The sequence below is a fragment of the Carassius carassius genome, chromosome 43 (genome assembly GCF_963082965.1).
Source record: "Carassius carassius chromosome 43, fCarCar2.1, whole genome shotgun sequence".
Taxonomy (NCBI): Eukaryota; Metazoa; Chordata; class Actinopteri; order Cypriniformes; family Cyprinidae; genus Carassius; species Carassius carassius.
In genome coordinates this window covers 22,797,997-22,822,864 of record NC_081797.1, presented here as the reverse complement: position 1 = coordinate 22,822,864, position 24,868 = coordinate 22,797,997, and the positions used below count along the sequence as shown (strand labels likewise).

Genomic DNA, 24,868 nt, shown 5'->3' with positions numbered 1-24,868 from the left:
GATCTGTATTCATGGACTATGAAACAAACTGTAAGTGCACACTCTCAGAAAAGAAAGTACATAATTGTACCTTAAGAGGTACAATGGCTTGTCACTTGGGCTGTACCCTCAATGGTACAGTTTTTGTACACTTGGCATAGGGTGTACCCTTGGCATTTGCACCTTAAGAGACCAGTTTTGTACCTTTATTTAACGGTACAAAAATGGACCCTTCAAAAAGGGTACAAAATTGGCTTCGACAGGGTACAATCCTTGATATGACATATATAATTTACACACACACACCTGCTAAATTAAAATCAGAATTTATTCAATCCTTTTCAGTTTCTCTTTTTAAACAATGTCTAATTGTGACATATAAAAAATCATCTACTGAGTAAGTGTATTTAATACCCCTGGGGCTGTTTTAAGTGTAATTAATTAAGTCCTCTTTTCAGTGCAAACAAAAAAAAAAGTTAATTATTATGTTAAAAATAAAGTTAATGTACAAGATTAGACATAAAATCAAGAGTCTTCAGACAGATGTATAAATTTCAACCTTTATTGAACAAATGGGCAAACTGGCAACTTTAAAGCATATACCAGATGTGTAGAGGTTAATTAGTTACATTCATTAAGTGTTGCATAGAAACATAAAATAGTTAATAAAACACCACATCATCAAGTTTACCTAGACATGAACAAATATGACGTGTAGATCTGAGTTGTGAAGCATCCATGAATGATGTTCCTCGCTGTCCCATCAGCAAGCAGTATGACTGTGTGGTCTTTTCTCTGCATCAAGCTGTTCTTGTTAGTGCCTGCAGATAAAAGACAAAAGTAACACTCAAGGTCAGCTCTCCAACTGATTTTATTTATATTAAATGTGTTTTTCATATACCACCCATTGTGACGATCGCGACCCAGTAAGACACAGGGAGAGAGAGATCAAAATGCAGGTATGTTTATTATAGGGTAATCCAAATCGATATCAAGACAAGCCAGGGTCAAAACCAGAATGCCGTCCAAAAACAAACAAATAAAAAAAAAGGGAACAGGACTGGAATCTCAGAGAACGAGAAGACTGGGATATGAAAGGAAAGGACTCCATACAGACAACATGAAAAAACTGGTAAATATAGGGAGGCTAATGACAATTAAGTGAAGGCACCTGGTGCAATTAGCAGGAGTGCAATTACTGTGAAGACAGGACCAGACTAGTGGAGTTCTAGTGCCTACTGTGAAGTGCCTAAGGGGAAGTGAGCCCACTTGACAGCCAGGGAAACAGAGACTAGACAGCATGACACCCATCTGGCAATATTTTGAGGCAGACAATAGGTAGTGACAGAAATGTCCAAATGTACCTTTTTGAAGATGTTTTTCAGCTTGACAGGATGACATTTTTCCAGGTCCCTTGCAGCCTTGTGATGATGTGGGAATCAAATGAAGTAGGAGACCAATGGATGCAGTATCGCTGTCCCATTCTACATAACAGATATGACAAAATCAGCAAAAAAATAAAATAAATGAGTGAACAGACTACAGTTACAGCAAAAATATAGATATTCTTATTCTAAAATATAGTCTAACCTTAGACAATCGGTTTCTTCCTCCTTTACAGCTGATTCAGAGGTCAATTGGGTCCTTGAAGGTCTTGGGAGAAGCAGGAACTTGGCTTCTTGAAAAGAAAGAAAAAAACAACGACAACAACAAAACAACAATTAATGACAACATCTCTCTCAGGAACCATTCTACTCAGTTGATTGTGTAGACACACTATGGCTCTGTCCACAACCTGGCATTAGCAAGCATCTTGGGTGACACATATGGCCATATACTTTTATTACAGGGTTCGTTAAAAATAAACATTTCATCAGTTTACTCAGCCTTTTGTTATCTTTGTAACACAACTGAAGATATTTTAATAGAATATAAGATTTCTGTCCCTTAACTTCAACTTTAATACTTCATAAAGAGATCTAATCCATAAAGAGAAGTTATTTATATGTATCATGTGGTATAGTCCAAATTTTCTGTTTATGTTCCCTGATCAATGTTAAAAAAGTAATTCTGTTCATTGTAAAGTGATCGAGTCTCTTCAGAACATTTGGTCTAAACCGCTCTATTCATTTGGATTAGTTTTATGATCTCTTTATGAACTTCTTGAAGTATTAAAGTGGTAGTTGTGTAGACTGTCAATGGAAGGAAATTATCTCATTGAAAACATCTCCATTTGTGTTTGGAAAATGAATGCAAGTCTTGCAGGTTTGGAATCACAGAGAGTGAGAAATTATGACATTTTTGGGTCAACTTAGCATTTATCTTTTTGCAGTTTGATATCTTAAATTAGTAATTAGTAAATTCCAGGTGTGAACATAACTAAAATTGTGTGCCTGCCCAGTTAAACTTTAATTTTTCGTTTTAAATTTCTACTGTACACAGAATAACATATAAATGAGACAGACTCACACTTCTCGGCGTCATCTTCATCATTCTGCTCCTTTCCTGAAGGTCTTCCATCACTCACACTCAGAGTCACCAGACTCACGGGAGCTTCCTTCACTTGACACTGCAGAAGACTGGGCCCGTTCTATTGTTAAAAGGATAAAAACAGTTATTTCAGTTATTTAAAGAAGTAAATGTGGTGAAACAATTGTGATTACCCCTAGTTATGAGTACTGTCTATAAAACGGGTGTCAAATCATAAACTTTATTATTATTTTTTATTTATTTATAGCCTTCATTCTAGGGTCAATTAAATGAAACATTGTGCAATATTCACATGGAGGCCGGAAACAATTTAAGTATTTATTTAATCTGATTATTAAATACATTTGTATTTTTACAACTTTTATTCAAGTATTACATTTGTACATAATTTTCATGAGTAATAAGACATCTTAAAATGAACAGTGTACTACATTACGTGTTAAGAATTTATCTATTTATTATTTATAATGTGAAAAGAAACTATAGATAGATTCAGACATATTCCTCCATTAACACGTAACCTTGTATATCTGGAAGCATTGGGACATTATTCAACCCAAAATAGGATGCCATATGAATTGATAAAGTACATGCTAGCTCTGCCAGTGAACACCGAAGGAAACTGAAAGACTGACATATTCACAGTTTCACCTAAGGCACGTCACATGTAGGAGAAAAACATACAATCCGTGGCGACGGTTTTGCAATCCGTCCCATCGGTTTATAAACCGTACTAACGAATTCGTAAACTGTTCCCTCGGTTCAACAAACTGTAACGGTTTATGAACTGACAGGATCGATTGCAAACCGGTCGCCACGGACTGTATTTTTCTCTCCTACATGTGATGTGCCGGGCTGCCAGAGGTGGAAAGTAACGAATTACATTTACTCGCGTTACTGTAATTGAGTAGCTTTTTTGTGTACTTCTACTTTTTTAAGTATTTTTTTTAATCTGTAATTTTACTTTTACTTAAGTATATTTTGTTTGAAGTATTGTACTTCGCTACATTTTAAAACACATTAATTACTGAGTAAAAAAAAAAATCGCTCCCTGGAAGCTATGTCAGTAAATAATGGGCAGGAGGGCAAACTGGCGCTAAAATCACAAGAAAGATGCAGACGGACAAAACCGGCGTTAGTGGTGCAGACACCGCTGAAAACGAAACCCCGTCATATTCTGAAGTTGAACTCAAGGAAATGAAGTGAACCCCTGGCCATATGTATGCTCTATTATGCTGTGTATGCTGTGCTTGCCTAGGGAGACCAAACTAGCAGTTTATAAAATCTCGACAAGACATCAACCCCACGTAAGCATATAGAGGTGAGCTAAATAATTGCGTCATTGCATTGGTGGTTAAAATGATGCTTTGACATTTTAGCAAGAGGTTTTGCACAAATTAGCCAAAAAGATTGGTGCGGAGTGTGCGATATATATTGTCTGCGATAATATCATAATTGTTGTTTTAATGATGTACGCGCGCATTTAGAGTGTTCTTTCACTGTGTGATTCAGTCTGTTGAAATGCATTTAGAATGAAATCAATCAAAATCATTTAGAATCAAAATCACACAAAGAATGCTGTCTTTTCCTCTAAAAATCATAATCACACACACACATACATATACATACATATACATATATATATATATATATATATATATATACAGTGTTGGGAAGGTTACTTTGGAAATGTAATAGGTTACAGATTACAAGTTACCCTGTTTAAAATGTAATAGTAGTGTAACTTTTTCAATTACTTTATTAAAGTAATGTAACTAATTACTTTTGAGTACTTTTTGATTACTTTTCTAAATTTGTGAAAATTAAAGAATAATAAATAAAAGCATATACATCAACTTAAATACAGTTATCTAATAAGCATGTGACATATTCTGTGTAATAAACTCCTGAAACATTGGTGTTTTTTTTAAACTGCTGTCTGTATATGATGATAGTTTTCTCAAAATAAGTAAAATGCACATTAAGTGACACAAAGCAGTTCTAGAAATTATGTGCTCGTGTACTCCTATATTGAGATGGCAGAGGTTGAAAACACTGCGAGCTTCAGTAGGCCTATGTGTAGTAAATGAAACCATGTCTTTGCCATTAATTTACAGGAGGGGCGGACTGGGAAAAAAATTCAGACTGGAAAATTCAAACTCATACAAACAAATTCATGGACAAAACTATTTTTTTTTTGTATGGACCTGACATAAAAAAGGTTTAAATCTTTAATTTGGGGACATGCTAAATAATTAAAAGTTCTCTCCTGAACTGCACCTTCACTTCCATTTTTCTCTTCAGTTTCTTTATTTTGCCCTGTTATCCATCTCTCTCATGACTTTAATACTCAAGATTGAACAAAACTATACTTTACAATACAATACTCTACAATACTACAATATCTTTATAGAAAAATCCTAATACTGTACACGAGTCATGTTTTTCCCTTACAAAAATTAACCTTGCTTTTATTAGCCTATATAAAAGTAAAATAACCTTGTTTTGTTTTTGTTTTTTTGCAAATGGATTTGTATTTATTTTTAAATAAATACATTTGTACAATAATTTTACATTTTTGGTCACCACATTTAAACAATAGTAACCATTTTCTCTGGATTTATAGTTAAATATTAAAATGTTAATTTTCGTAAGGGTTGTGTTGTTGTCTGTCGTAGCTCCCCCTAAAACTATAAAAAAAATCAGAATTTTTTTTCAGCTAAATTACTACTGTAACATTACAACAGATAATAATGATGTCCTGTATATAGTATTTTGAGTGATGACTGGTGAGCAACGTGCTGCTGCTTGATTAAATAAATAAAAAAACAAAGACAAAAAAGCATCTTTACAGATGAAACTGACCTGAAACCCTGAACAGGAGTTCTGCTTGTCTGCTCCAGCTGTCCACTCTATTCTCTCCCTCTCTCTCTCTCTCTCTCTCTCGCATTGATTACTCTGAGTCTGATCCAAACCGTTTTGCGGAGAGCGCGCGAGTCATGACTAACACTTAATGACTTATTAGATATTTAATTATCAAATGGCGGATTCGCAAATGATTTTTTTTCGGCAGGCAATTATACAATAATGATATTAAATAGTGGGGCAAAATCGGCTGCCACGCCACCGGGAATTGTCCTGGTTCTCCCGGTGTCCAGTCCGCGCCTGATTTCCACAGACACGCAGAATGTGCAAGTCCTATAGGCTATTGCATTTTTGGGGCTTAATATTCACAGACACTAGTCCATGTCATGTTTTGATTCAAGTGTACTGACCTACTTTTGATTTAGTCATCCAAAATGTGGGATATTCCGTCCGCGTTAGGCAATTTCCATTTTTATGACTGGATTCTACGAACCAGACTGTATTTCCGCATCCGGGAAATTATTAGGGCGGTATGTCTCAGAATAGTCAGTGCAATTTGGGAAAGAAATCAGTTAAATCTGTATGTGGATGTGTGTAAATATTCAAATGTAATCCCCTTTGTAATCGTTAAAAATTTCATAAGTAACTGTAATTTAATTACTCATTTTTTCGTAGTAACTGTAACTAATTACAGTTACAATAATTTTGTAATTAAATTACGTAACGGCGTTACATGTAACTAGTTACTCCCCAACACTGTATATATATATATATATATATATATATATAGATCAGTGGGGATTTCTTTAAGACTGCAAGGGAAGCTCAGCTTCCCCTCTAATGTAAAAAAAAAACCCAACGGTCAAACATGTACTATTGTGTATTGTGTATTGTGTTAATCAGCTACATGTCGGCTGACTCGATTTTCTTCTCATACATTCCCGTAGCGTCACAGTGCATTTCCCTGTTGAAGCCGAGCGTCCATTGACTTCGATGGGGCTGCTTTGAACAGTTTTTTTCAGTGCTCCGAAGCTAGACGGTCATTGGATAAATGCTGCGATTATGTCCCGCCCACGGATGCTCAGCGTCTCTGGAAGTGAATGAAGACTGGGCTTCCGCGTGATGATTGGAGGATCTGTCGATCTCCTTTTGACTGACAGCGGTCTGCACCATAAGAAGTCGGCGAAGCGGTTTCACGCTCAGTCCCATGATCGCGGATTTCTCAAGTGTATTCGAAAGACAAACTGCGGCAATATTTCTTGATATTTGTAAAATGCAGAACCACCACAAAATTAAATTGGTAACTAAGACAGATTGAAAATGTGCGCACACACACACACACACACACACTATAGCCATCTAGTGGTTAAAGTAATTTATTAAAATTTTTAAACTGAATTTCCCCAAAAATTGGCAAAAATCTTACATTAAACCTTATAAAATTATCCATGGTATCCCCATGTATGAAAGTTAGAAATCTGGGTCTTTTATGAAGTGAATTTTACCTGAAATGCTTTTTTCTTTTTTTGTAAAAAAAAAAAAAGCCTATTTAAATAAATATTTATTTATTTATAGAAATGTAAAAGATTTAAATCCTCCAAAAACTGTACAAAGTTTAGTAAAAACATAAATGAACAGAGTAAAATTATATTTGTAAAAAATTTAAATATTTTACTATTACAAAATGAAATGTTATTGTCTGGGGTCAAAAAGACCCCGAGTGTCACTACAAATGAAGACCATCAGAGGGTTATAATGTAGGCCGAAAATGAGCTTCCCCTCTTTGAAAGACCAGCAGCCGCCACTGATATATATATATATATTTTTTTTTTTTTTACAACAGGACAGTAAACTAAGAGACTTGCGTTTTAGACACCATATTGCCATTGTTTTTGCTCTATTTCTACAACAAAAATGTATTCCAAACACAACCACCAAAGCAAATTTTTGCATCTCTGAGCAACATGACAGTGTTTCGTTCCTGAATGAATCAACCGTTTAAATGATTTGGTTCAATCGCAATGACTCACTTATTAACAGTGACTTGCTGACACATACTGGCCATTTTAATTTCACATTTAAAGTATCTTTTGATTTTTTTTTTTTTTTATAAGTAAGTTTTTATAATTTCAAATGAGTATTCAACATTTTATGTCTGGCATATCAAAACATTATTCATGCATTTGTAACTGCAGGTTAAATGCATTCTTGTCCTGCACTAAACAGTGTAATACATCTAAATGCCACGTCCGATGAAGCTTTTGCATTTCCTCTGTATTGAAAAGATGAGTTTGTTGATACCGATTTGCCAGATAACAGCCCAAATGTTTTATTATTCTAAATAACTGATTCCTTTAATTAAAAACAACTAGTTTGAGATTAATAGACCTATCCCAGGAGTGTCAAACTCAGTTCCTGGAGGGCCGTAGCCCTAACCCTGCTCCAGCACACATATCATGTAGTTTTCAAATAAACCTAAATGATTAGATTAGCTGGATCAGGTGTGTTTAATTAGGGTTAAATCTAAACTGTGCAGGACTGTGGCCCTCCAGGAACTGAGTTTGACACCCTTGTCCCATTTTTGACTCCCTCCCACTGGTTAAAATGTAACTAAGTAATTTTTACTCTGAGTAAATTTTAAATGAGCTACTTTTTACTTTTACTTGAGTGGATTTTTTAGACTGGTACTTTTACTTGTACTTAAGTAAAATTTCATTAATGTAATGGTACTTTTACTTGAGTAGAATATTTTTGTACTCTTTCCACCTCTGCGGGCTGCGTATGAAAGTGAGTTTAAGGCAAGTAAACTTCATAATTCCATGTTATCAGTTGTAGTTTTTTTTTTTTTTTTTTACTAAGAGTAAAATAATGTTTGTTTTTGTAGATGTTAAAAGTCAGAGACATGGGAGAGCATCATTCTTTTGAGATTTTGTGTAAGTTATTTTTAGAAAATAAATGTTTCTGTTGTCTCCTGCCTGTTTACTTCACATTTTGATGCAACAACAGTGTGATTACGTGCTCATTTCATTAAAAGCATTGATGTCAAATCACCCTCCCATCTCGGGACTATTTCAGTCAGCAGAGCTTTTGCTGCTGCTGCTGCATCCTGTTTGGACATTGGGAAGGCCTCTACCCATTTGGACCACATGTTCACAAATACCAAACAATTTTTTTCCCTTCATATGGGGACAGTTCAATGAAATCCATTTGCAGATATTCAAAAGTCTCTGACGGGGCAGGCTGGGATACCTGAGACATTTTTATGCCTCTCGCTACATTATGTGAATTACAAATTACAAAATTTTGTGCATAAATTGTGAAACTGCTCATCCATACTCCATTCACCATCTTACAGCCACACTGCTTCCATTTATCTCTTTCTTGCCCCGAGGCAAATGTCTGCATGCCCTGTAAAGATGACGAAATGTCAGGGTTATTTTCAGATAACAAAGTACACTCTGGTGATTTAGTCTGCTGAGATGCCGCAGCCTTCGCCGCTGTGTCTGCTCTGGCGTTTCCTGTAGATACAGAATCTTTTTTTTATTAGTATGCACTGTGCATTTACAAATGGCTATCTTTTCTGGCAGCAAAATAGCATCTACGTAGTAAGTCTGCCACAAGGGGTCCATTTAATATTGGTTTAATATTATCCTTAAAAGCTGAGCCATCCACAAAGAGGACATTTTCAGTTTTCAAATGGCACGTCAGAAAGGTCTGCACGTGGTGTACACACTTGTTCAAGTGCTGTTAAACAATGATGCTCTTCCCCATCTTCTTCTGTTGGAAGGAGAGTAGCAGCATTCAAGGTTGTGCATCGCTTAACAGTGATATTAGGCATATCAAGCAAAATAGTGTGATATCTTAACCAACGAGCTATTGATAATTGTGATGTTTTCTGTTCCTGCAAAATCATGGACACTGCGTGAGGCACCATCAATGTCAAATCAGAGTAACCTACAAATTGAGAAGGGTCTGGCTGCAGACTTGCACTTGCACTATCAGACTTGCACTCTCAGACACTTGTGCTTCCACTAGCGATGTCACTTGCAGTCTGTGACGAGTGTGGCGGGGCCGAGGGACGTGGGAGCGAGGCCGGTGGAGTGATTGGAGATGAACTACACCTGTTCGACCCGCCGGTCTCGAGGCCCACGGAGGAGATGGAAGGATATAAAACTGGAGCGACGACAGTGAAGGACGAGAGAGGACCAGGCCTGGGCTTTATTTTAGGTTTTGGTTTTATTTTGTGCGCATCAGTCGTCCGTGAGGGGCTGGTGCGCTGTTTTGTGTTTATTTTGATTATTAAAGTTTCATTGTGATTGTCCGCCGGTTCCCGCCTCCTTCTTCCTGAAGATTATTAAGGTTTAATTCATTACACAGTCTTTATTTTTTTTATTTTGTTCTATTTATTGATAACTTTTTGTTTGAATCTCTCAACATTTTACGACAATAGCCAGGTGGTGAAGACAAGAAAAAAGAAACTAAATTACAATGTCACTTGCACTCTCCGCTACCTGTGACGTCAGCTGTATTCATGCCGGCGCTAATGATGTTCGACTTCGCCAGTCGGAGATCACTAAAAATAACATTAAAGATGTGTGAACTTGCAAGCACGATGTCAGACACTGTAATATGCTCTGGTCCCCTCCCTGCTTACCATGCATAGCAGATTGTCATCACTCAATGGCTGGATGTCTAAGTGGTGCCCACAGAATAACTTAGGTTTCATAGACAATTGGACGAGCTTTTGGGGCAGACCTGGCCTGTTGAAAAGAGATGGTCTTCATCCCTCCTGGGGTGGCGCCACTCTTCTCTCTAGAAATATGGCAAATAGTCTTAGTGTTTATACCTGACTAACTGGGGCCCAGGTCAGGAAGCAGACAGACTGGCTAAACCGACCGTCTGCTAGCTGCCTCCCGTCACAGAGGTCAGTTAATTCTCAGCACATAGAGACTTTTTCACCTAGATATCACACTATAGAGACTGTGTCTGTTCCCCGAACTAGAGAATACAAAAAACGTCCAAACCAAGTTAAGAATAACAATTTAATTGAGGTTCAACAAATAAAAAACAGAAGCAATATGAATAAACAAATGATAAAGCTTGGCTTATTGAATATCATATCCTTTTCTACGAAAACACTTTTTGTAAATAATATGATCATTGATGTACTCTGTTTGACAGAAACCTGGCTAAAACCTGATGATTACATTATTTTAAATGAGTCCACCCCCCAAGATTACTGTTATAAACATGAGTCGCGTCTAAAATGCAAAGGTGGAGGTGTTGCTTCAATTTATAAAAAGGTTTTCAGGATTTCTCAGAGGGCAGGCTTCAAGTATAACTCGTTTGAAGTAATGGTGCTTCATATAACATTATCCAGAGAAACAAATGTTAATGATAAATCCCCTGTTATGTTTGTACTGGCTACTGTATACAGGCCACCAGGGCACCATACAGACTTTATTAAAGAGTTTGGTGATTTTACATCCGAGTTAGTTCTGGCTGCAGATAAAGTTTTAATAGTTGGTGATTTTAATATCCATGTTGATAATGAAAAAGATGCATTGGGATCAGCATTTATAGACATTCTGAACTCTATTGGTGTTAGACAACACGTTTCAGGACCTACTCATTGTCGAAATCATACTCTAGATTTAATACTGTCACATGGAATTGATGTTGATGGTGTTGAAATTATTCAGCCAAGTGATGATATCTCAGATCATTATTTAGTTCTGTGCAAACTTCATATAGCCAAAATTGTAAATTCTACTTCTTGTTACAAGTATGGAAGAACCATCACTTCTACCACAAAAGACTGCTTTTTAAGTCATCTTCCTGATGTATCCAAATTCCTTAGCATATCCAAAACCTCAGAACAACTTGATGATGTAACAGAAACTCTCTTTTCTAGCACTTTAAATAAAGTTGCTCCTTTACGCTTAAGGAAGGTTAAGGAAAACAGTTTGACACCATGGTATAATGAGCATACTCGCACCCTTAAGAGAGCAGCCCGAAAAATGGAGCGCAGCTGGAGGAAAACCAAACTAGAGGTATTTCGTATTGCTTGGCGGGAAAGTAACCTATCCTACAGAAAGCATTAAAAACTGCTAGATCCGATTACTTTTCTTCTCTTTTAGAAGAAAACAAACATAACCCCAGGTATTTATTCAATACAGTGGCTAAATTAACGAAAAATAAAGCCTCAACAAGTGTTGACATTTCCCAACACCACAGCAGTAATGACTTTAGGAACTACTTTACTTCTAAAATCGATACTATTAGAGATAAAATTGCAACCATTCAGCCGTCAGCTACAGTATCACATCAGACAGTGCACTATAGACCCCCTGAGGAACAGTTCCACTCATTCTCTACTATAGGAGAGGAAGAATTGTATAAACTTGTTAAATCATCTAAACCAACAACATGTATGTTAGACCCTATACCATCTAAGCTCCTAAAAGAGGTGCTTCCAGAAGTCATAGATCCTCTTCTGACTATTATTAATTCCTCATTGTCATTAGGATATGTCCCCAAAACCTTCAAACTGGCTGTTAATTAAGCCTCTCATCAAAAAACCACAACTTGACCCCAAAGAACTAGTTAATTATAGACCAATATCGAATCTTCCTTTTCTGTCCAAGATACTAGAAAAGGTGGTATCCTCAAAATTATATTCCTTCTTAGAGAAAAATGGTATATGTCAGGATTTCCAGCTAGGATTTAGACCATATCATAGTACTGAGACTGCTCTTCTTAGAGTTACAAATGATCTGCTCTTATCATTTGATCGTGGGTGTATCTCTCTATTAGTTTTATTGGATCTTAGTGCTGCGTTTGACACAATTGACCACAACATTCTTTTGCATAGACTTGAACACTTTGTTGGCATCAGTGGAAGTGCTTTAGCATGGTTTAAATCGTACTTATATGACCGCCATCAGCTCGTAGCAGTGAACGAAAATGTATCATATCGATCACAAGTGCAGTATGGAGTACCTCAAGGCTCAGTACTAGGTCCTCTACTCTTCACGCTTTATATGTTACCCTTGGGAAATATCATCAGGAAACATGGTGTTAGCTTTCACTGTTATGCTGATGATACTCAGCTCTATATTTCTTCGCGGCCCAGTGAAACACACCAATTTGAAAAACGAATGGAATGCATAGTCGATATAAAAAACTGGATGACGAGTAATTTCTTACTGCTAAATTCTGAAAAAACAGAGGTGTTAATTATAGGACCTAAAAACTCCGCTTGTAATAACCTAGAACACTGTCTAAGACTTGATGGTTGCTCTGTCAATTCTTCGTCATCAGTTAGGAACCTAGGTGTGCTATTTGATTGCAATCTTTCCTTAGAAAGCCACGTTTCTAGCATTTGTAAAACTGCATTTTTCCATCTCAAAAATATATCTAAATTACGGCCTATGCTCTCAATGTCAAATGCAGAAATGTTAATCCATGCATTTATGACCTCAAGGTTAGATTATTGTAATGCTTTATTGGGTGGTTGTTCTGCACGCTTAGTAAACAAACTACAGCTAGTCCAAAATGCAGCAGCAAGAGTTCTTACTAGAACCAGGAAGTATGATCATATTAGCCCGGTCCTGTCAACGCTGCACTGGCTCCCCATCAAACATCGTATAGATTTTAAAATATTGCTTATTACTTATAAAGCCCTGAATGGTTTAGCACCTTAGTATTTGAATTAGCTCGTTTTACATTATAATCCTCTACGTCCGCTACGTTCTCAAAACTCAGGCAATTTGATAATACCTAGAATATCAAAATCAACTGTGGGTGGCAGATCCTTTTCCTATTTGGCGCCTAAACTCTGGAATAACCTAACATTGTTCGGGAGGCAGACACACTCTTGCAGTTTAAATCTAGATTAAAGACCCATCACTTTAACGTGGCTTACACACAACATACTAATATGCTTTTAATATCCAAATCCGTTAAAGGATTTTTAGGCTGCATTAATTAGGTAAACCGGAACCGGAAACACTTCCCATAACACCCGATGTACTTGCTACATCATTAGAAGAATGGCATCTACGGTAATATTTGTCTGTTTCGCTCTTATTCCGAGGTCACCGTAGCCACCAGATCCAGTCTGTATCCAGATCAGAGGGTCACTGCAGTCACCCGGATCCAGTATGTATCCAGACCAGATGGTGGATCAGCACCTAGAAAGGACCTCTATTGCCCTGAAAGACAGCCGAGACCAGGACAACTAGAGCCCCAGATACAGATCCCCTGTAAAGACCTTGTCTCAGAGGACCACCAGGACAAGACCACAGGAAACAGATGATTCTTCTGCACAATCTGACTTTGCTGCAGCCTGGAATTGAACTACTGGTTTCGTCTGGTCAGAGGAGAACTGGCCCCCCAACTGAGCCTGGTTTCTCCCCCAAGGTTTTTTTCTCCATTCTGTCACCGATGGAGTTTCGGTTCCTTGGACGCTGTCGCCTCTGGCTTGCTTAGTTGGGGTCACTTCATCTGCAGCGATATGGTTGACTTGATTGCAAATAAATGCACAGACACTATTTAACTGAACAGAGATGACATCACTGAATTCAATGATGAACTGCCTTTAACTATCATTTTGCATTATTGAAACACTGTTTTCCAATGAATGTTGTTCAGTTGCTTTGACGCATTGTATTTTGTTTAAAGCACTATATAAATAAAGGTGACTTGACTTGACAGCTACTAGAAGATTTACATCTGTCAGACAGGTTGCTGACGTCATCAAGCTTAGTTTCAGTCTGCGCGTCAGAAACGGAAATGCTAAAAATCGCTAAAAATTGGCTACACTTGTCTCAATTGAGTTTCAATGGGTATCGCTGTGTCCATTTCTTTTACTGTCTATGGTTTCATCCTGTCAAAGAGTTACTCAACCTCGAGCCAATAGCCTTCGAGTATGAGATGTGACAGAGCATGTGATTTCTTGAATGTAGTGAACAAATACACCTTTCAATGAACAAGTTTCATATGAGTCTGAACGAGATCCAGAGATCTTATCGTTTGTGAATGACTGTCTTTGTTTATCAGCTAATAAGAAAGCTGCTAAAACATCTTTGTTGCTTAAAGAAATTATGGTTTCAGTATAAGTTACGTCGTGAATTTCTGAAGATTTATTATTTATTTGTGTATTCCCAATGTTATTTATTCCTATTTACTTTTATTCATCTTTTGTATTTGTAATGTCTATGAATCTTTTGTGAATTGTTTTCTAGTAGACTATCCCTTATCTACTGCCTTGCTTTACTCTGAGTGTATTGTATTATTTTATTTTTTATTTTTTTATTTTTTTGTGTTTGATACTGTAGCCTATCTCCTGTGCTTTTTGTTAAAAAAAAATATCGTTCGTGAATGAAATGACTGAAATGGTACATGTGTCCTTCGTGAACGAGTTGAATGATTTAGTAAATCTCGTTCCTGAATGAAATGCCTGAACTTCAACTTGTACACAACACATGTCGTTCGTGAGCGAGTTTAATGAACGGATACATGTCGTTCTTGAATGAAATGACTGACGCCGCCTTCACACTGGCAGTTGAAATCAGCTCCGTAATACGCAATACGCCCCCAGTGGACGTCGTACACAACGGTGAAAAGTGTCGGAAGCCTCGGAACCGAGTAGAACAAAAATGGCGGAAAGGTTGGAAAGGCTGACAGCGCGACACCCTGAAATACTCCCTGAAATCCTCACCGTTGTTCAGACGCAGCTCACCCACCAGGCGGTGAAACTCCCCGTACTGATACCTCTCTGCCAGGTAGTATTTTACCCACATGGATCTCTTTTTTTTTTTTTGCTTGCTTCTCCAGTATAGGAGAGCAACAGCAAGAGCATTGACAAGTCTACGATTAGCCATAATATAATTTTCTGGCTGTATGTGAATGAGCGGGAAAATGGCCACAACATTGAATTGTACAATATTTAAATATTTAATTGTATTAACTGCATAAATTACGTTATAAAATCATTAAAATGAAAAAAATGACATGACAACTTGTCGTTATAAAATCATTATTTATTTTATTAAAAGTTAAGAATTCAGGTTTGTTTATCAGTACCATAGCAACGCCAACTTCCGCTGGAATTGTCGGATAGGAACCGTCCGTAGCCTTTCGCAAGAGTTCAATTTTTTGAACGCATCCGGATGGCCAACGGACACGATTTTTTTCGCACCGCACTCGTTCGCACCTGGTTCGGACCCATTCGCATGCGGTCTGCGAATCTCCATAGAAAATGAATGACTTCCGGTCGTTTTGCTGCCGTATCGGAGCTGATTTCAACTGCCAGTGTGAAGGCGGCGTGAGAGTAAACTAGGTTAGTCTGCTATTTAGCATGTCAATCTCGCAAAATGCAAAGCGCAGTTACAGGTACTGTGCACATACGCTTGTTTTCATATTTAGCATACAGAACTCCACGTTTAATCCCCGATTTATGAATGTGAATATATAAAATAGAAACTGTCTGACCAAACAATTAAAATGCTAATTAGGCAAGAAAACCTCTTGCTTTGTTCATCTGAACAACTTAATTAGACTTTATATATTGAATGCGTTTATGCACACATTTTAATAAAGCCAGATCAGTTGTTGTAACAAGTGAATACGTTCGTTGACTTGAGACATAACACATAATACACTTTTTTGCCACCTGCTGGCATATTTTGTGTAATACGAAGAAATGATCACTGAACGAATCAGTGAACGATTCTGAACGAATCATTTTGGTGAACAAACTGAAAATGAACGAATCTCTTGAAAGAATCATAATTTCCACCACTAGTCATTGTGAAACCGTAATTACCAGTATTTAACATGTTACCCTTTGACGGTGTCTGTAGTAATGGAAAACTAAAGTTGATAAAAACGAGTAAAACTAAGATCCAGACAAAATTACTTAAAATATTAAACGCAGTGTTACTCTTGTCGTTATACTCAGCATTACGGCAGAAATCATCTCGGTCTGTGAGCTTTTGATGGCTCTTAAAAGACCCTTTGTTGTTTACGGTGTAAAACAGCGTTGAGTTTAAGCGCGCTCTCCGCGGATGCGGCGGGCCAGCTGGATGTCTTTGGGCATGATGGTGACTCTCTTGGCGTGGATGGCGCACAGGTTGGTGTCCTCGAACAGACCGACCAGATAAGCCTCGCTGGCCTCCTGCAGGGCCATGACGGCGGAGCTCTGGAAGCGCAGGTCCGTCTTGAAGTCCTGAGCGATCTCTCGCACCAGACGCTGGAAGGGCAGCTTACGGATCAGCAGCTCGGTGGACTTCTGGTAGCGACGGATCTCTCGCAAAGCCACGGTGCCGGGCCTGTAGCGGTGAGGCTTCTTGACGCCGCCGGTGGCTGGAGCGCTCTTACGGGCGGCTTTGGTGGCGAGCTGCTTTCTCGGGGCTTTGCCTCCGGTGGATTTACGAGCCGTCTGCTTGGTTCTTGCCATTTCCTCGAGTTTCCTGTCTCGTTCTCTTCAACAGAATGGTCAGACACTTTTGCAGGGGATTTTTAATCTCTCCTGCAGCATTGGGCGGTGCGTCATCGGCGGCATTTGATTGGCTATTGTGTTTACGTCACAGCGTGAGGCGGCCAATGACAGTGCGTTTCCTGTTTTCAAACAGACAGCGGCATCTGCGTTTCCCGCTCAAAAGTTCTCCAGTCAATGACCCTTTTTTGTTTCCTTTTACATATATGATCATCAAAAGGCCGATGTTAGTCAGATGTAATTTACGCTACACGTGACAGTGGGGTGGAGAATGTTACCATAAATGTTTTAAAATGTTCACTTACCTTCCTTATTGCAGTGACACGTTTTTTTTTTCATTTGAGGATCATTTTGTGTTGCTCAACTAACACTTGAATTGAGTACATAGTACAAAATAATAAAAAATCTAAAAACACATCTCTTCCGTCTTTATTTTACCTTCTATTCTAACTCTATTCTTAAAAAAATATATACAAAATCTAACTAGCTTTCTAATCTTTTTGCATTGTTTTCTTTTCATTTATTAAACCATTATCGAAAGCAATAAAGAACTTGAACACTAGCTTGCTCTATTCTTTTTTCATTCTATCCGTTTTATTTGTTGCTATAGCAAACATATATGTGCTGCATTGAAGGTGCTCTAAGTGATGTCACACATTTTGTAGGCCAAAACATTTTTTGTCACATCCAGCAAACAACATCTCACTATCCGCTAGCTGCTTGTCCCCTGAACACACTGTAAAAAAAAACGGGGTCTCTCTAGACACCACAGGCTCCACAAACAACAAGAAAAAACAACCAGGAGTAAGTTCATTCAACTCAGAGTATTTTCCTGATTAAGACTCAAGACTTTCTCAACAGAGTGACGAATCGACGAGTCACTATAGAAACGGACGCTAAGAAAAAGCGTTAAACATTACCTTGTCATAGTGTTTTATAATTTATAAAGATAACTCTTATATAAGAGAATAAAATAAATAATCATATTAGAAAAAAACCTCAACTTTCGGTTCCAAAAACGGAGGTAAGTTTCAGGGTATGTTAGTAGTCATAGCAACTCACACTCTGAACTTAACCTGCTCCGAAGCAGGTTATGTTCCAGGGTTAGTTCACTTCAGCGAGCCTTCAGTGGGCGTGACAGATAGCACACAACATTATATAATATTACAATATGTAATATAGCCTATTATGTATATATTTATATATATTTGATATGTTAATGAGGAAGCGTTAATATAAGTAATAAATAAGGTAATATTTTTTTCTAATATGATTATTTATTTTATTCTCTTATATAAGAGTTATCTTCATAAATTATAAAACACTATGACAAGGTAATGTTTAACGCTTTTTCTTAGCGTCCGTTTCTATAGTGACTCGTCGATTCGTCACTCTGTTGAGAAAGTCTTGAGTTTTAATCAGGAAAATACTCTGAGTTGAATGAACTTACTCCTGGTTGTGTTTTTGGAACCACATACCTCGAGTAAGCAAGGTTTGGGGTTAATCAACCGAGAGTTCAGGGTTCAGTTCACGGTAAGTTAACCTTGCTTTCTGGAATACACCCCTGGGCTCACCCACACCACGAAACATAACAAACTTTTCCAGCCAATAACCGACAAGAAAGATTTGGGGGTGGGGTTTGGGGGGTTAGTGCACGGATGAGGAGGAGGGAGGGTCTAGCTAGCCTCCGTTATGTTTGACAACAATTTGAACGTCAACAAGACGTTACGACTCCCGGCATCGCTTAGAGCACCTTTAATTTAACCGAAACTTGTTATAGCACTTGTGCATCATTGCGCTTTTGTTGATTTTGATTGCTTCCATTGTCTTTATTTGTAAGTCGCTTTAGCATGAGATCCACGTGGGCCAGAGGGGTATTCCAGAAAGCAGGTTATGTGACTTACCCGGGTAAGTTTAGGAGTAAGTAAGCGGATAACCCGAAAGTTACCTCCGTTTTTGGAACCGAAAGCAGAGGTTATGTAAGTTACCATAGCAACTGACTCCGGAGCAGGTTATGTTGCAGGGTTAGTTTGTTTCAGAGAGGTTTCCGAGCATGGCGTGCCCTTTTGATGAGGATCCTGTGGATGTAGAGGCACAGATTATATGGGTTTTTTTCGCCGTGAGAGGGTGATAAGACCACGTATCGATGTTTTGGCCTTTTTAATGGCCAGCCTTTTCTCCTCTAGCTGAAGCTGTATAAGGTCCATGTCCATATCAGTTTTTTTAATTTGCCTTAATAGATGGACCTTATACAGCTAATTTGCAGACAACTAGGAAGGCAAAGTAAATAAGATGGTTAAAGAAAACCTGCTACATAGTAACATTATGTAAATAAGGACAACCAGGGTCAAGTTCTTACACTGCTAAGATTACGTGTCGAGGTAGATGGACCCTCATCTGCATGTACATCCCCAGCTAGATTCTGTGACAGGACAAATGACACATTTTTTCACTCCATCTAAAAAGCTATGCATTGTCCAGTATATGCATCATACCTCTGTGGGTCTCCCAGCACTTTCCAAGTCAGTCACAGCAGATGTGGTCTCTTCATCATCATGCTAGAGTGGAAATATGCAAGGGCAGACAAAGTGAAAGCTCTAAAAGCAACTGGTTCTTAAAATGCATCACTAACAATTGTGACAGACTGTGTGGTTTCAGGAGGACCCAATAATACCATGCGTCCATCAGCAACTGCAAAAAAAAAAAAAAGATATTCAATGTGTAAATTACTAAAGTATGACAGACACTGAATAAAGGCATTAGGAACATGCAATAAAAAAATAAAAATAAAAAGCTATATAAAGAATATGCTGTAAAATAGAATATGTATGCATAATGCACAAGTGAAACAATGACTGCATTTGAGAAGCATTTAGCTTTCTTTCTAATGACAAGAGTTAATGATCGTTTTGTCCAAACGTATGACTAAATAATCATACTAATATGGTATACCTACATTGTACCAATCCACTTGAGTTGTCATGGGAGGAAGCGAAGTCTGACGAAGTGCCCTCTGGAATACCATTAACCACAGGGCGACCTTTATTAAGTGATAGACCCAACTCCTCAGATGGGGTGAGAGGAGGTGGAGGTGGACCCCCGCCAGTTAGACAGGCCTCAGCCTTCTTTCTATTAGCTATATAGGAAGAATACTGTAAAAGCAACTCAAGACATTGATCTTAAAACAGTTAAAATAAATTTTACCTTTTTGGAGAATGTTTTTGTGTTTCATTTTGACTTGGGAAAGAGTTATTTTGGCTCCAAAAGGATTACACCTTATAAAACAAGAGGCCTAAATATTTCTTGTCAATACACATTGCACTGTATTCTTAAGCAACTGATGTAGAGAAAAGTAAATGCTTGTCGAGTCATGCCACATGCTCAAAAAAGCAAATTTTGTTCAACTTTGCAAATTAACAAAAGGAATGCAAGCATATTTAAAATGTAAAAAAAAAAAAACCTTAAGCATTTACTCGGTCAGTTATTTTTTGCCAAGCCAATTATCTTTCCCTCGCATATGCAGCTGTATTGCTTTTTTTCATCATAATGGGCTTGAACTCATCATAAGCCAACATTATAACTTCTAACTCCGCTTTGGAGAAGTAGCTGCACGTGAATTTTCACCCTTAGTTTCCATGGTGACTGCTGAATTCGGCGTTCCATTGAAAATGCCTTTATATGTTCGCCGTGCGCGTGCATTAACTCGAGGTTATTAGCGGTAGGTTGATTTTAAACTAACTCGACACAGGTGTTTTGGAACCGACATACCCTGAGTAAGCAGGTTTTGGGTTAATCAACCCAGAGTTCAGGGTTAAAGATGGTAAATTAACCCAGCTTTCTGGAATACACCCCAGATGTGGGCCGGTTCTGGGACGAAACTGCTTGCTGTCTGGGTCTGCTACAGGACTAAATATAAATCGTATCAATTCGCTCTATTAGCAGTAGTGATGTCCGATTGGTGAACGAATCGTTCAATTTAACCGTTTCTTCTTAGTGAACCGGTTGAACCAGTTCAACAAATCGAACTGAATCGTTTGAAACGGTTCACGTCTCCAATAAGCATTAATCCACAAATTACTTAAGATGTTAACTTTTTTAACGTGGCTGACACTCCCTCTGAGTCAGAATAAACCAATATCCCGGAGTAATTCATTTACTCAAACAGCACACTGTACACTGACTGAACTGAAGATGAACACCGAGTCGAGCCAGAAGACGAACGAACACGCCCACGGCTGGAGCAGTTCTATTTCTCGAGTCAAGAACCGGTTGCATCGGTTTTCGGATCACCAGTACACTGAACCGAAAACCGTTTCTTTCGGACGCGTCCGATTTGAGAACCGATGAATTGATGATACTGTGTCAATTTTTAAGTATTTTGTTAAACATCGGAAAGTGTGATAAAATAACTATATATATATATATATATATATTTTTTTTTTTTTTTTTAGATTAATCTTTCTAATCTGTATATTGGAGATAATGTATAGGCCAAAGGGGTTTTCAGGGAAGTTGGACAATAATTAAGACTTTAAAGAATTTGTTTAATAGGAATAAGGGATGATTTATGAAATATCTGTACTGTATTTATAGTTAATGATGACACATTCACAAATTGAGTTTGTAGTAAACAGAACATGAACACGAGTAGAGCCGCTGATTAGTAAAAAATGACTGTGATTTTAACGGTTAAAAACTGTGAAAATGCTACAGTACAAACCTGTTTACTGGTTAATGGTAATTTCCTGTAAACTTTACAGGGAAAAAACGTAAACTTACGTTCCCAGAATTCTCTGCGTTGCATTTCAAATTTTGTTTGAATTTGATGTTTTTTCTTTGAAATAACTATGTTTCTTCTAATTTTTTTCTCATCTGTTATGTTTATTATGTTTGTATGTTTCATAAAATGTTGTTAAATTAATGTTTATTGCATATTTCAGTTTAATGAGTCTCACCATGATGGTGTTTAGTGCTTGTGTGAATGACACGTGCACCTTCTTATGTATCTTATTTTTTAAAAGCTGCTTGTGATGGGCTTTGTTTCACCACATGACTCTCTCATCCCCACCTGCTTTTGGTGGTTACCAGTGTAATACAAAGGTACAAAACAGATTTCAGTGCTTCAATAAGTTCATATATTAATATTATATCAGTTAAATTATGGTATTAAACTGTAAATATAAAGTAAAACCGTTAAACCTACAACAGTGTAAATGTATTTTTTACAGTATAAAACCGTTAAACCAAAAAACGGTTTTACTGTATTTTTACGGTATAATTCTGGCAACCACAGCTGCCGGTTTTTTACCGTATATTTTACGGAATATTTTTAACAGTGTACTGAACTGCAGCACGTGCTGGTTAGAGTGATTCTCGTTCTCGAGTCAAGGACCGGTTGCATCGTTTTTCGGATCATCAGTACACTGAACCAAAACCGTTTCTTTCGGACTCGTCCGATTCGAGAACCGAGGAGCTGATTATACTGGACATGCATGATTCAACGTGAAGCCAACTGACTCACAGCGCGTCTGAACCGAACTGATTCTGTGCTAATGTTAAGAGCGCGGGGAAAACGATGGCTTGGATGAAGGGCAATCTGGCAAAACGCAAGTTCATTTAATAACAAATACATCGCAATGGATTATGTATAGTAAGTGGATCATGGTTTCTGCGCTGATGACACCTAATTTATTTACTTTATATCTTCAAGACTTAAATCCTCCTATGCACATTATTGCGGTTACCGTACTTGGGTGCGTTGTTGCAAGACTCAAATGTAAACTTTTCATGATTATGAGGTTTTTAACTGACTAAAGTTATGATTACTGACTTTATATATTTGAATGTTTGATAGACATGACGCCGCTGAACCGTTTTTTTCAACCGGTTTATTGAATCGGACCGTCCGAAAGAACCGGTTCGCGGAAAAGAATCGAACTTCCCATCACTATTAGTAGCACTCTGTTCTTTAGATAAACGAAATAAAGAGGTAAAAATGTATCATGTCAAACTGCTCTTAAAGAGAAAGTGTGTGGCTCTGAAAAGAGCCTTTGTGAGTGGTGTGTCCTCTTGTGTTCACTTGGTTTTGGCGGGTTTCTCGGTCTTCTTAGGCAGCAGCACGGCCTGGATGTTGGGCAGCACGCCGCCCTGAGCGATGGTCACTCCGCCCAGGAGTTTGTTGAGCTCCTCGTCGTTGCGCACCGCCAGTTGCAGGTGACGGGGGATGATACGGGTCTTCTTGTTGTCCCGAGCTGCGTTTCCAGCCAGCTCCAGGATCTCAGCCGTCAGATACTCGAGAACAGCGGCCAGATACACCGGAGCACCGGCACCGACGCGCTCGCCGTAGTTTCCTTTGCGGAGAAGCCTGTGAACACGACCGACGGGGAACTGCAGTCCTGCTCTGGAGGAGCGAGTCTTAGCCTTAGCTCTGGCCTTACCTCCAGTTTTACCTCTGCCACTCATTATTCAGATACTGTTGTAGAATATATACTGCAAATCAACGCAGAAATGATAGAGTCGTGGTTTGCAGATCGGTTTATAAGAAACTGTGCTCGTCGTCTATTGGTCAGAATCTGTCACAGCTGTAAACCAATCACCGCAAGCCCCTCAAAACTCCAAGCCCCGCCCCTCTGTACCACGCTTTCCTTTTAATGTTGAAAAAAAATGATACACACGCAGAAAACGAATATATATTTATTTGCAAATAAAACACGTGATTAAGTACAAAAGATGATAAAATAACGGCAAGATAACAAAGGTATAAAATCACACAAATTTTGATAAAAACGGTTGCTCTTGATGTTCCTTTCAAATCAAGTCTGTATTGAATAGCACTCCTTTCAATAATGTTTAATCGGAAATTTTATTCAGCAATCTGTTGTAATCACGATGCAATCAATCGAAACTTTTAATACAACGTACATTTATTTTAGACTCCATTGTGCTTAATACTAAAGTAACATTTTATATGCTCTTAAATGCCCAAAAAGCATTAAAATCAAAGCCATCAGAATCATAGAATTACACAGAAGAACAGATCAAGCCCATTGGTCACATACAGATAAGAGCTCAAACCCCAAACAGTGAAGTCTTTTACATAACTATCTCAAAGACTTTTACTACCGTGGTATAGGACTGCTGTGTATAACATAGTGATGGTTCGTTCGCGAATGAGTCGACTCTAAGAGCCGGCTCTTGTAGGTGAACGACGGGAGCTGGCTCGCATATCAGAAGAGCCGACTCTATTTAAAAAAAAATATATATAGCCTATAGAAATAAAATCATTATGTAATAATGAAATAATGGATGCATTTTATTTCTTTTAAAATAATTGACTAATTCAAACAAAAAAAATATATATATTTCGACTCTGATCAGCCTCACATTCTGTTCCTGTCAATCATACACGAGGTGTCAACCAATTATACGGCATTAGGGAGGGGCCAATCCATCACACACAGTGTCAAACTCGGAGGAGAGGAAAGGAAAAACAACAGCTTTTGAAAACAAAACAAAAGCAGGAAAATGAATCGGAAGCACAGCAGCATTTGGAATCATTTTAATGATCATCAGCCCCTCGAAAGTAAGGCAGCTTGCATTTCTAAATGCAAAACCTCTCATAAAATAAAAATATGATCAGCATTGTGTGTGTGTGTGTTCATGCTACTTATACAAAACCTAACTGTTGAGAGTTCATGCTATGTAACATGCCAAAAAAAGAGGGACCAGTTTAATCCTTTCAGTTATTTACCTTTCTTTAATATGGATTCTTTTATGTTGTTCAGACTGTATTTATTTAGTAATGTTTCTACACATTCAAAAGTTGTAATTTAAATGCAAATGTTTAATAGTATTCTTTTTTCATAAATAAATGCATTTTTAAAGATACTGTGAGAAATTGCGAGTATGATTTCATTTAATTAGAATTTTCACACCTATCATGGTCAAAACACTTTTTAAAGAGCAGTTTGTGAACAAAAAGAGCCGGCTCACGAAAAAGAGCCGATGCCCATCACTAGTATAACAACGGGT

General features: G+C 37.8%; 3 protein-coding genes across 3 annotated transcripts in view; 1 reads left to right on the top strand and 2 right to left on the bottom strand.

The window, feature by feature from the left end:
* LOC132125334 (histone H2B) overlaps positions 1 to 24,868 on the top strand; it is a 471,182-nt gene that overhangs the window by 351,837 nt on the left and 94,477 nt on the right. The window lies entirely within an intron of this gene.
* On the bottom strand, positions 16,383 to 17,138 carry LOC132125329 (histone H3). The gene has a single exon (XM_059536707.1). The coding sequence runs from the start codon at positions 16,796 to 16,798 to the stop codon at positions 16,388 to 16,390; it is 411 nt and encodes a 136-aa protein (XP_059392690.1). The 5' UTR covers positions 16,799 to 17,138; the 3' UTR covers positions 16,383 to 16,387.
* LOC132125333 (histone H2A-like) lies at positions 22,832 to 23,316 on the bottom strand. Its single transcript, XM_059536711.1, has one exon. It carries the CDS (start codon positions 23,297 to 23,299, stop codon positions 22,913 to 22,915), a length of 387 nt encoding a protein of 128 aa, XP_059392694.1. The 5' UTR covers positions 23,300 to 23,316; the 3' UTR covers positions 22,832 to 22,912.

Bases quoted from the DNA above. Each gene is read 5' to 3' on its own strand.
- LOC132125333 (XM_059536711.1), bottom strand. From the start codon at position 23,299: ATGAGTGGCAGAGGTAAAACTGGAGGTAAGGCCAGAGCTAAGGCTAAG.
- LOC132125329 (XM_059536707.1), bottom strand. From the start codon at position 16,798: ATGGCAAGAACCAAGCAGACGGCTCGTAAATCCACCGGAGGCAAAGCC.